The sequence below is a fragment of the Ochlerotatus camptorhynchus genome, unplaced genomic scaffold, assembly GCF_037179485.1.
Source record: "Ochlerotatus camptorhynchus isolate MF236.1 unplaced genomic scaffold, CSIRO-AGI_Acam_v1.1 ptg000332l, whole genome shotgun sequence".
Taxonomy (NCBI): domain Eukaryota; kingdom Metazoa; phylum Arthropoda; class Insecta; order Diptera; family Culicidae; genus Ochlerotatus; species Ochlerotatus camptorhynchus.
Window position 1 is genome coordinate 410,941 of NW_027040820.1, and position 12,581 is coordinate 423,521.

The following is a 12,581-nucleotide window of genomic DNA, read 5'->3' on the forward strand; positions in this document are numbered from 1 at the left end:
TATCAACCAGGACTGCAATAATGTCTGTAGTATCGAAAAATGTCCAATCAGATGCGTTCGAGCCACATTAAGTATCACACTTGTTACTCCTTTGATTGAGAGCCGTAGTACGCTTACGTATAGGTACTGACGTTGGGTGTGATACTGGCGGGTTTTTCCGCAAATCACTCTTATTTTATTTATTTTTACGCAGATAGATTTATTTGGGTTTGCAAGGGAATTATACTATTGAAATATATCAGAAAGTGCACAACGGTGCTCCTTCTACTTGCGTGACAAGCTTTCATTGTTGTTTTCATTGAAGTATTACTCAGGGAACAATGTTAAACATCATTTTTGTACATGGTATTGTAACTAATCTTATATGTGCTTCATTTTGATTTGGGATAAATGTTTGAACTATGGCTCGGGATTTCCACTGTGGCGTGCTTCTATTGTGATATATCCATACGTAATTTTGTGGGACGACATAGTGGAAACGTTTGAGCGTAACTGGAGCATATACCCTATATAATTTAAAATCAGCTAGGAAACTAACTTCAAAATGAAGCATTTTAGTCACTTGAAGGTGTCTAGACTAACATTTGAAAGGGGCGGAAGAGCCAAAATGTAAACAAACCATATTTTGCCACATATAGAGAGAATAGTTCACAAACTACTCGATAAATACGAAAAAGTAGAAGAAAATATCATTCAAATTATCAAAAACGTTTCTTCTTACATGGCGTATTTCCAACTTTCAAATCTATGATAAATCTGGTTGTTACGCCTTGCCCCAGAACTACGAATTATATGGTTTTAATATGCCAAATGTTACACTATTAACTATTTATATGTTAAGCTTATAAAATCATCCAGAAAATGGAAAGTCGTGAAATAGGATTAATTTTTAGGTCATCAAAATTCAGAAGCGATTTTCTCGATATGGTCATTTTGGAATTACGCCCTTTTCAAATGTTAGTCTAGAACTCTCAGTAACGAATTCTAAATAACTCATTCAAATTTCAAACTACCTACCTCAATCTAATCATTATCCCTTCCCATGGCGATCATGTAGCCTGCATGTGGCGAGTCAGCCATTATCCCTCCTTTACTATCGGCCTTGGATTGACTTGCGCTCTTACTGCCCCACCCTGCGCTGCAAAATGAAAATGAAAATGAAATCACATTTTTTATCCTTTCAGTAAATTACAAGTTCCTAAAATTGCGTTCAATTTCGTTTTGTTGTTGTTTAATATTAACAACCGGGATTTTTTAACGATTTGAACCGGGAAAACCGGGAATTTCAAAATGAAAATTTACTGGCCATCCTGAAATCAATTGTGAAGATGATCCCAGGATCCGTTTTAAATACCAAGTAAATCGAATTTTTAGAATACAATTCCAAAGAAATTCTAATGATTATTTAACGAAAATTCCGAGGACAATTCCAAAGGCATCACGAAATGAATTTCTAGAAAATTTTAAGGAAACTTCTACTCAAAATTACATAAGAATGTAGAGGAGAAGTCCAAGACAATTCTGAGGTGATTTTTTTTTTCGGGAATTCAAAAGACATTTAAAACCATTATTTCTCATACAACATTCATATTTCATTATGCACCACTTAACAAACAATGCTGGGATTGGGAGGGACCATCAGGGCACCCAATTGAAGCAATTTGGACGGGGAGAGTGGGAATGCCAACTCTCTGTTGAAAATATTTCGTGGATAAAGGGCGGGATCTTCTACCCACTCATTGGCCATCTTCCTGTTTGGGGGCTCGTCTTTTTGACCAATTGTGCGATCCTGTTGCTGGAAGGAGATTCTGTATTGTCCCGTAGATGCGTATATGCCTATCGATCCACCCAATCCGTTTTTGGCCTTTCATACAGCGACATGTTGAGGACAATCAGAGGTTATTAAGCTTGATCAAGACAAACAGAGAAGAGAGCCCACTGCTCTCGGACTTAGTTTCCGGCTACAATAGGTCGTAAAACACTATCATCATCATGCATGCATCATACAATTCAAGAGAGAATTACAACGAATTTTAATAGAATTACTATATAGCAGCAATTTTCAGCGAATTCCCAGAAAAATCTTAAAAATTCGAAGAAAATCTGAAGATAAATTTCATGTTTTTTTATGGATCTGCAGAAAATTTCTAGATTGTTATAAATAATTTGTTTATGGAATCTCAGAGAGAATTTTATTTTAGAAGACTTCTGAATAAACACTGGGAAAACATGGAAAAGGAAATGTTTGAGAATATTCTAATAAAATTCTGTAAAGATTATCAATTAAATTTTCCGGGAAGTTCATCCCAGGAAAAATGCTGCTGGCTTAGTAATGACCCTTTTACCCTAGTGATTCTTTTGGCTTTCAGTTTTATGCTTAATTTTAATGTGTATCGCACAAACGGAATTTTTTTCAACATTACGGGCAAACATCGTGAAAAAGGGAAAATTGCTAATCGGAAATAATTAATCCGATTAATATCCGAATCCGAATTAATAATTGTTCACCATAAGATCAAGAAACTTTTGACAGTACCATAATCCCAGAATTAGAAGAATGAAGTCTCAGCCATTTGATTAATTTCAAGTTGGGTCATTTGAGACTTGTTCGGGGTTGAGATTTCGAAGGCGTGAGAGGTATGGATGTTAACCTCAACGCCGGGGTCGCCCCCATTAATTTCAAGTTCGCAACCTTAAATTTCAAAGTTCGGCGTTTCCAATATTGTTGATAGTTTTGGAACTTGAAATCTTCTTCATAATCCCCCTACGTTTGGAATATTTTATTTCAAACCATGAATATTTTTTTTTCTAAATCCAGGATCATATAATTTTCTAAGCATGAAACCTTTAAAAATCTAAGCCTTAGGATTTCCATTTTTTCCCAAAACTTGATTTTTTTTTTGTGTTCAATTGCGGAAAAATAGAATTCTTTTATAATTTCCTCCATAACATGCTTGAAAATTTTCTGCAGAACACTCTGGATTCACTCTGCAGTTTTCCTTATATTATTAATAATTCTAGCAACTCCCTGAAAAATACTCCTGAAAAAATCACTTGAAGTTCTCCTCAGCAATGCAGTTAGTATTCACCTGAAATCCCCACGGAATTACCATAAGAATGTATCATTCGTTCTGCTCAGAATTCCCATATAAATGTTCCTCTTAATTTCCTTGGAAATCTCTTTAAATTTTTCTAAAAATTATCACCGGAATATCCTTGTAATACTCTTCAGAATTCCTTACAAAATTTGCATCTAAATTTTGTTAGAACTATTCTTTGGATTCAGAATTAAATTTTCTTGGAATTTTCGTTGGAATTACCATAAAAAAACTCTTTTAAAATACACCTAAGATTAATTATTTTCAGTATTTTTTTCTTAAAAATGAAAAAAAATTAAATGTATTGCATGGTAATTCGTTCGTTGGATGTTAATCGATTTCAAGTTGATTTCGAAAATGCATAAATGTTTTAAAATAATGTTTCAGAATTTCATAATGTGTTTTATAATGTTAACTAAATAGTCAGAATTTATTCTACCAAGAAAATAAATAACAGAAGATTATACATTATTATTTTTATTCTTTTTTCAAAGGGTACAAACGATACTCCCGTTGCTCAGTCGGTAAAGGTGCTGCTACGAAGCAAGTCTACGCTGGAAGCTGGGTTCGATTCCCGTCCGGTCTATTGACTTTTCGGGATGGAAAATTTCTCGACCTCCTTGGGTTATAGGGTTGTATAGGCATAGGAAGCTCTCAATAATTAAAATGTGGAAGCGCTTCATAAACACTAAGTTGAGAGCAAGCAAACAGCTAATATCTGGAGCAAATTGTGATAAGGGGAAACTAGCAAAATGTAAACAAATTGAGAAAAACCTAGCAAGTTTGCACTTATTTATTTAATTTTTAATTTAACCTTCAATTTTTTTTTCCAATTGAATTAAATGTATGAATATAAAATTAATCCATTCGTATTTGTGTATGTTTAAAATCCCCTTTTTTATTAATTTTCTCTTGAAAACTCGACACTTTTATAATTTCGCCCGTAAATGCGGAATGTCAACAATACGCCCTCATTAAATCGCCCCGAACATGTATGACAACAACAATTTGCCCATAACTATGCGCCTTGTTTTGATTTCCTTAAAAGTGTCTCCCTTCACTTTTCGCCGTGTTTATGTTCCAGCTAAAGATGAGCCTTTTACTATTTTCGCTTTTGTTGGTAAACAACATTGATTTCATCCGTTCATTGAAATGTATTATGCTGTAAAATGTACTGTACTATCGTAAACAAAGAAAAGGGCGTAGTCCATTTTAAAGCTTGTTTAGAAATAAATTTTGTTTCGTTTCGCACGGATTTTTCGATAGTGGAATATTTAAAAAAAATGTTTGTGCGTATTTGTTTGTAGATCTTTGCCTGCTCCGTATGATTGATGTAAAATCTTCGTTTGTTTACAATTAGCTAGTTTCACCCTAATCACAATTTACTCCGGATATGCTATACGCAATAAGCTTGAAATGCCATGTAGTAGTAATACAAATGGTGTTTTTAAGTAATGAAAACAATTTTTTCAGATTAGTATTTGAAGTCGTGGAATCTTATTCTGTTCGCCACAGGATCCCTATAAATATCTCAACAGATTTTCCTTGAAGTTCTCGTAACAACTACCTTGGAATTATTCTCAGAATAACAGGATATTTTATTGGGAAAATTTAAACAAATTTCCAATCAAAGTGATAGAAGCATTTAATTAATCTTTTAACAATTCCAATTAGGGTTAACTACCCCATATCCGGCATATGTAGCTTAACCCGCACTTAAGATTTGATAAAAAGAAACAAATTGTTGAGATATTGTTAAAAGTCTAACACTGCTTCTTAACGCCAAACTCGGCCTAACACATTGTAACGCCAAATAATTCACTTCGGCCTATCGGATGAAGATAGAGCGAGAGGTCGGAGCGCTTCATTTGTATTTGAGAATATTGGGTGCAATCATTCATATCACGCGTTCTTATTGACTTCGTTCGATAGCATTTGAACTAAAGTATCGTACCAAGCGCATAATTTACCTGTTAACGCCGAAATCATGGATTTATTTGATGTTTTCTGCTTGATAGGCTCAAAATGAGCGCTTAGGCCGAAGTAGTTATGTACCCTATTAGCTAAAAATATGATTTATAAAACCGGAAAATCTCGAATCATTAATCAGGAAAACCGGGAAAAAACCTGGAATTTCAAAATGAAAATTCAGTTGCCACCCCGATGTAAGTTCCAAAAGATGCAGAATGAAAGACTATGAAACTCTTCAGAATACACTGGAGTCGCTTTTTACGCGGTTTTTTTACGCGGATTTCGGAATTCACACGGTTTTTTTTTTACGCGGATTTTGGTTTGTTTGTTTTTACGTGGATTTCAGAATCTAAGAGGTTTATCGTTACACACTAGAGTCGCTTTTTACGCGGATTTCGGAATTTACGGGGTTTTTTTTACGCGGGACGTATCACCCGCGTAAAAAGCGACTCCAGTGTACATACCTCGACGCAAAACGGTCATCAGATATCACAGTAAGCTCATGAATTACCACCTTTGAACCACTGTGCCTTGATGGGTTTCTGATTCCCGTCGTCGAGCGACGACTTGAAACAACGACAATCGCATTCTATTTCCTATGAACCCTAGAAAACTCTGCTCTGCCATGGCAAGTAGTGACCGACAGTAATTTCGCAGAGTAACGACGGCTGTAGTCCCAACGGCAAATGAGCGGTTTCATTATATAATTATCCTACAGTTACATGAGATTCTCGCTAAATTACAGTTGCGTTATGCTCGCGTTGCTCATCGATGGCAGTTTGTGTACTACAAAATAACATTTTTTTATTTAAAAAAAAAACTAGGGCTGGACAGACAAGTGATAACTCCCTTATCGATGTGATGAATTAAATTTCTCTTCGTCGTCCGTCGCGCTTCAGGAAGAAGAATGACGGTGACGGTGAGGCTTCACTTTTCGCTTCTTGTTTTTGCTAGTGTTGTTTCTCACTCTACCTCCGCTCGAAATACCATGCCATGGGTTCACTACCACCTCGTCAATCAGCACACCATACTAACCCGATATTGGGAGTGTGGACAGATAAAAACGAAATAACACGCGAGAACCCCTCGAGTTGACTGCAGGCAGGCGCTGGGAGTGAATTTTACCATCCCATCCTCTTGTCACGCAGTCAATGTTTGTATACACACACACACAGCCAAGCGCAACGTGATTGTGTTTGTCCAATAAGCTTGTGCTGCTCGGTAGATATCTGCTGCTGTTTGTCTGAACTGCGAACTGAGACTGGAACGGAACCTACATGCGTTCATGACTGCCGGGTTTTTGAGGTAAACTTTTTTGATGGAATCCAATTGGATTGCGAAGTTGTTGCTCCGATGCGACTGGTTCTCTGTTACCGTACCGCAACGCTGCTGCTGAGATTGACAGCAGCTAATATCTCATTGAGAGGCCCGGCTTATGTCGGTTGTTTGGTGGTGCATGCGATGGGCTTTTTACCAACCGTGAGGTTATGCATGCATTTTTAGGGTTTTGATGGTACTGTACACTTCCAAGTCGTGGTATAGTTGTGCGGGGATTTGGTTTTTGATCTAATTGCTATTCTACTAAGCACAGGTTAAGTTAAATTTACAGAGCATCAACCTGTCCTGATTATGAACTAGATAATGGAAAAGATGACTATGTCGTATATCATCGGTTCTCAAACTTTTGACGTTTGCGACCAAATTTGAAAGAACTCCGTTAGCTCGCGACCCACCAATATTGAATACAGATGATGTAAGGCCAAAACAACAAATGCTTTCAAATTGCGTGATTTCCTGAAATTCATAACAGAATGGAATTAAAATTGTTAAAAATCGCAGGAACAGAGCAGTGGTAGCGAGTCACTTTTTAGTGACTTGGTTATTTTTTTCAAGCCAGTCACTAAAAAGTCTCCTTTTTTGAGGCCCAGGTCACTAAAGTCAGTTTTCTTGTAATCAATCACTATTTCCAACTTTTTTAGCTTGAATTTATTTCAAGATTGATTATTATTATTGCAGTGTGTAGAATCGGATAGTCCAATCGATGCCTACATTTTGATGTAAGGGGTCGTCTATTAATTATGTCACACATTTTTGGGTTTGAAAACTGTGACGAGTCATACAAAAAAAAATAAGGTCCACACAAAAAATGTGACAAAGGGGGGAGGGGGGGTTGAAAATGGGCCAAATTTGCGTGACATAATTCCCTAATTATCGAACAATTTAAACGTGTTGTGCTTTTATACAGCTTTTTGACGATTAACCGTCCTTCTCTTTCTACAGAGTGTCTACTCATTTGGCTAAATATAATTCCCTAAGTTTCCAGGTTTTTTCAGATCTTTATATGATAACTAGCTGAGTGTGCCCGGTCTTGCTCGGGATTCAATATTAGCTTGAGTTTATGCGCCGATTTAAAAAAAAGCATGCTATATTGCACGTAGCCCCCCCCCCCCCTATTATCTAAGGGGCTACCCCCTATGATTATCTCCTTATACCCCCACACTCGCCCCCACATGCCTAATTTGGTTCCATTTGCTTGATTAGTTCTCGAGTTATGCAGAAATTTCTGTTTCATTTGTATGGGAGCCCCCCCCCCTTACAGAAGGGGGAGGGGTCTCGAACCATCATAAGAACCTTCCACGGCCCCAAAAACCCCTGTATACAAATTTTCACGCCAATCGGTTCAGTAGTTTCCGAGTCTATAAGGGTCAGACAGACAGACAGAAATTCATTTTTATATATATAGATAGATAGATAGATTTCCAAGTTACAGAAAGTTTTTTTTAAATGTACTATAAACTAGACCTGTGCGCCGATCAAAAAAAAATCGGCGGCGGCGTGATATGTTATTTTCTGTCGGCGGCGGTGGCGTGGCGGCGTCACGCCGTTTGCTTTCGGCGGCGGCGGCGTGGCGGCGTGGGTCGGCGTGAGTTTATTTTTAATGATTTAGAAAAAAAAAAACTTTTCAAGCCAATCGCATATGAACAAAAAAATTTCAGATATCTCAAAATCGTTAAAACGTAGGTCACTCATAGTGTGAATAAATTTTGCGACACTTTCCCGCGGAAAACTTCTTGAATATGGGGAAAATTTAAGAAAATTGTACACAGATTAGAAGTTCACTAGTGGAAAGACTAAAACCATATTCAGTTTTCCTCATATCCGAGACTTACCCCTTGGATTCATCCCTGTGTGCTAGATAGAGGAAATGCGAACAAACGTCAAAAAACTAAATGACGCTAAATCGCTGCCTCATACAGGCTTGTTAGAGGTTACTCAAACATGAGTCAGACGTATTCATTTTCATAACCTCTTTTTTAACGTCAAAGCATGAGTAGTTGGGATTTTTGAATATAAGTAACATTGACGCAACAATATTTAAATAAATAAATAAAGGTGGATCTCAATTTTGAGTTTTCAGCCCAGTTGTTGATTTAAAAAAGAAACAAAATGGAATTGTGAGCATGCCTGAAAAATCTTATTACAGCTAAACCGCTACTTTCAAAATTATACTACTATGAGATATTATAATAATATTTTTTATGCAAGATGCAAGAAGAGGAGGTAAAGTTTGTGTAGGACACATAAAACCTGTCAATTTTACATTCTTCTTCTTCTTCGCATTTCAAGCTTATTGCATATCGCTATTAGCTTATTGCGTGCTCTCAACTTAGTGTTCTTGATGCACTTCCACAGTTATTAATTGAGGCAAACCAACATAATGCACAGGTAGGGAAATTCTCCTCTGCACACTTAGAAATTATCGCCGACTTCGGTAATTTTTACCGAAATCTGAACAGCTGAACTGTTCGGTAAAATTTATGCAATTCAATTAAATTGCTTTTTAGCTACTTTGAAACTAAATCTCCACTAAAATGACAAGATTTGATCATTTAAGCAAGGTTGAACATGTTTTGAAATTATTTTCAAGTTCAATAGCCTTTAAAATGAAGGTCAAAATTTTACCGAACGTTCAGCTGTTCTGATTTCGGTAAAATTTACCGAACACGAAAACAAAATCTTAGTGTGTGTCTGATTGTGGTTAACACACTTAGATTATTTTACCGAAATCTGTGAAATTTTACCGAAATCTCAACAGCTGAACGTTCGGTAAAAAAGTTCGGTGATTTTTCACAGATTTCCTGTAATTTTTCACCGAATATCTGTGAAAAATTACAGGAAATCTGTGAAAAATCACCGAACTGTTTACCGAACGTTCAGCTGTTTTGATTTCGGTAAAATTTCACAGATTTCGGTAAAATAATCTTAGTGTGAGGTTTGCGAATGAAGGTTTCGGTTCACGAGAAAATGGCCTTACAAGGTTTGTTTGCAAAATGGAGTTAAGGCCATTTCAATTGTTGGTCTTGAATTCGGAAGCGATTTTCTTGTTACGGTCATTTTGGAGTTACGCCCTTTTCAAATGCTAGTCTAGGAATGATGAAGAACTGTCAATGACTCGCGCTTATTGCTGCTTACACTACACCGGTGTAGTGTAGCAAAAACGAAAATGACATAACCTTATAATTTTCCAGGATGCTTTCCCGTACTGGCTGCGTGTGCTAGATTAGATTAGATATGAGTCTACTTTTTTTTTTAGAATATTCACAATGCATAACACAGGTAAAAAATCTTAAACTTACCAGCATCATCAACGTTCCTCTGTTGGCCTTCTAAGTATTTTTGGTACCTGCAAACCAGTTCTCCCTTTACGTTAACTGTCCAATTATCTATTCATACCTTCTATTTACGCTGCTCTCGATTTGAAACTAATCCCCTCATTCTTCTTTTTCTTCAACTTTCAGATCACCGGATCAACCCCATCGGATCCCATAATCACATGGGGCGACCTCTCGATCAGAGTGGGCAATATGATACTTGGCCGACGGTAGCAATTTGCTCAATGCAGGTACAAGTGAAGTGAATTCGTGCTAGATTAGATTCGAGACGAAGTCAGTCGGTAAGTGCGCGCGCGGAGCTCGGAGCTGTGCATCGAGCTGAGCCGGCTTTTTCTCATTTGGAAACCGGCAGGGCAGTCCAAAGTTGTATATGAGTGAGAGTCAGCGGAGACCGCCACCGCGCTGCATATGTGTTTGTGTGATTAAGGTGCAACTGAGGAATAAGTGAGGAAATTTCACAGCCGTAGAAAATACGAGTACATGATCGTCGTTTCGAGCCGGTTGGCATAAAGCGAAAGAAAAAAGTGAAATAGTAAAGTACAAGCATTGTCACACATTGTTGTTTATGAGAGGTGTATTGCGGGGTGAAAGGAAAGAAAAAAGAAGATTAAGCCGGCTGGTGCTGTGTTATGTGAGTCGAGTTTTCTCATTTTGGGGGGTGGACGTATGCGTGAATGGGATTGGCTGGCGCTGCGACGAACGCGTTGATTAAAAGTCCCAATGAGGAGATGGCTCCAGCGCTCACCGAGCCGCTGAGTCAAAGCAAACTCTCGTCATCGGCAGCATCAGGTGCATCCCCCCGTACGGAGGTGGAAATCACCACTCAACAGGAAGCGCCAAGTAGCGCCACTACGGATTCCGGTGCCGGCACGGTGTCGACAAATCCCAGTGAAACGGACGTTACGCTGAGAGACAACACATCATCATCCGGAATCGAGCAAACAGTAGACGATATCCAGAACAACAACAGTAGTGGAGGACAACTGTTGAAGATTGATCCGGATAGTGGAAAAGATCTCATTGAGCTGGCTCTAGAGCAGCTCCATCGAGATGATAGCGAAACAACAGCAGCCGATGGTGCTACTGCAGGGGGTAGTACTGAAAACGCTGCCGAATTTATTTCTCAGGCTGTGATAGAACAGATGGCGCACGCTGACATCGTTACCAGTGACCAAATTGTATCCGGTGACCATCAATCTGATTTACAGCAACTGGACTCCCAGTCGTCAATTGTGTCCAGTTCCAGTACAGCGATGGGTCTGCAGAAAGATTACCTAAAAGATAATCCAGATATGGAGCAAATGTTGGGCGAGTTGGCATCCACGTCGGATATGGAACTCCTGCAGGTGTTCAAAAGCTTGGAAGGTAATCCGAGTAGCGATGGTCTGTGTGCCGAACTTGCAGGTGGCCTATCGCTCTTCAATGACGTAGACGTGGTTAACATATACGAGGAAGTCGCCCAACAAACGCCTCCTAATAAAGACCACGAGCGACTGGAATTGCACGCCGATATCGTCAAGCGCCAAGCGCAAATGCAGCGAAAATACGACTTCCTGATTCGGCGTCTCAATAAGCTTCAAGCGCGCTACATGGGACAACACGTAAGCGAAGAAATAGCTGGCCTCTTTGAATACTCCCAACGCTATTGGAAGAAGAAAGACAAGGAACATACCAAAGGCCTCAACACGGGATCCAGCTCCGCGTCTCCAACGTCTTTGATCCCGGACATCATTCCCTACCAACCGCCTCCGCCGTCGTCGGCCGAAAAATTGAAACCCATTTCGACGAACGCGATGAAAACGTTTGTCAAACGGTTGGAGGGAATCGCCACAACCCAGTGCTCAACGCAAACCAAACGGATTTATGGCAATCGGTACTTTCAAGGAACGGCCAGCAGTCCACCGGATGCGATGGCGACTACCACCTACACCACGCTGTCTACGACGATTCCCAAGTTCGAAGATTTGACGATCGATCAGCTGGAGCAGACGGCCGGACTGCTGCACTCGGAACTGAAACAGGTGCAGTGTACGATCGACTCCGAGGCAACGGCCAGCAGTTCCGGGGGCGAATCGGCCGACGAGATGGTCATGTACAACAATATGATCCAGCAACCGATGGGAATGTGAGTATTCGTTAATTTTTCTTTATGATTTTGACTGGAATGTGAATTACCGTTATGCTATGTTAACCCTTAACTTCCCAGGAGGTTTTTGGTTGTTTTGAGATGCAAAAATGTATTCTAGCAAAAAGCTCTTAAACAAAAAATGTTCCATGCAGCTTAAATTTATCGAATCAATCAAACAATGTTTATGATTAAATTCAATAGTATGCTAATTGTTTTTCAATAGTTACTCAGTTGAATCCTCAAGAATACGTATGGTGCAAAGGTAAAAAAGTGAGGTTACGGGATGCCACTGATTCCAGGTACTCTAATTCGTCTGGTAGCAAGTATTTCCTGATATTCTCGGAGCTCTAGAAATGTCCAGATTATTTTTACTGTCTTGGTGGAACTCTTTGGACTTTTTACACTCTTTTGCAACACCTAAAACCTCCAAGTCAAAGAGCTGAAGGATTTTATGGCATTGCCAGAAGCTCTAAGGGGCTGTTCATAAACTACGTAGACAGTTTAGGGGGGGGGGGGGTTGACAATTTTCCACGGCCCATACAAATTTTAAAATTTTTGTATGGACAATTGTCTACGCAGGGGGAGGGGGGGGGGGTCAAGAATCCCAAAAAACTGTCTACGTAGTTTATGAACAGCCCCTAATTTGTTTAGTTTTGAGAGCTCTGATATTTGCCAGAGCACCATAATATCACAAGAATTATGATGACGAGA

At 38.9% G+C, this 12,581-nt stretch overlaps 1 protein-coding gene across 2 annotated transcripts in view; it reads left to right on the top strand.

Moving 5' to 3' along the window:
• The window catches only part of nsl1 (non-specific lethal 1), a 70,341-nt gene that overhangs the window by 25,290 nt on the left and 32,470 nt on the right, over positions 1-12,581 (top strand). For both annotated transcript variants that reach the window (XM_065230800.1, XM_065230799.1), the window contains exon 4: positions 9,869-11,867. In XM_065230800.1, coding sequence (XP_065086872.1) covers positions 10,417-11,867 — 1,451 coding nt within the window. In that variant the 5' untranslated portion in view covers positions 9,869-10,416. The remainder of the gene's footprint in view (positions 1-9,868; positions 11,868-12,581) is intronic.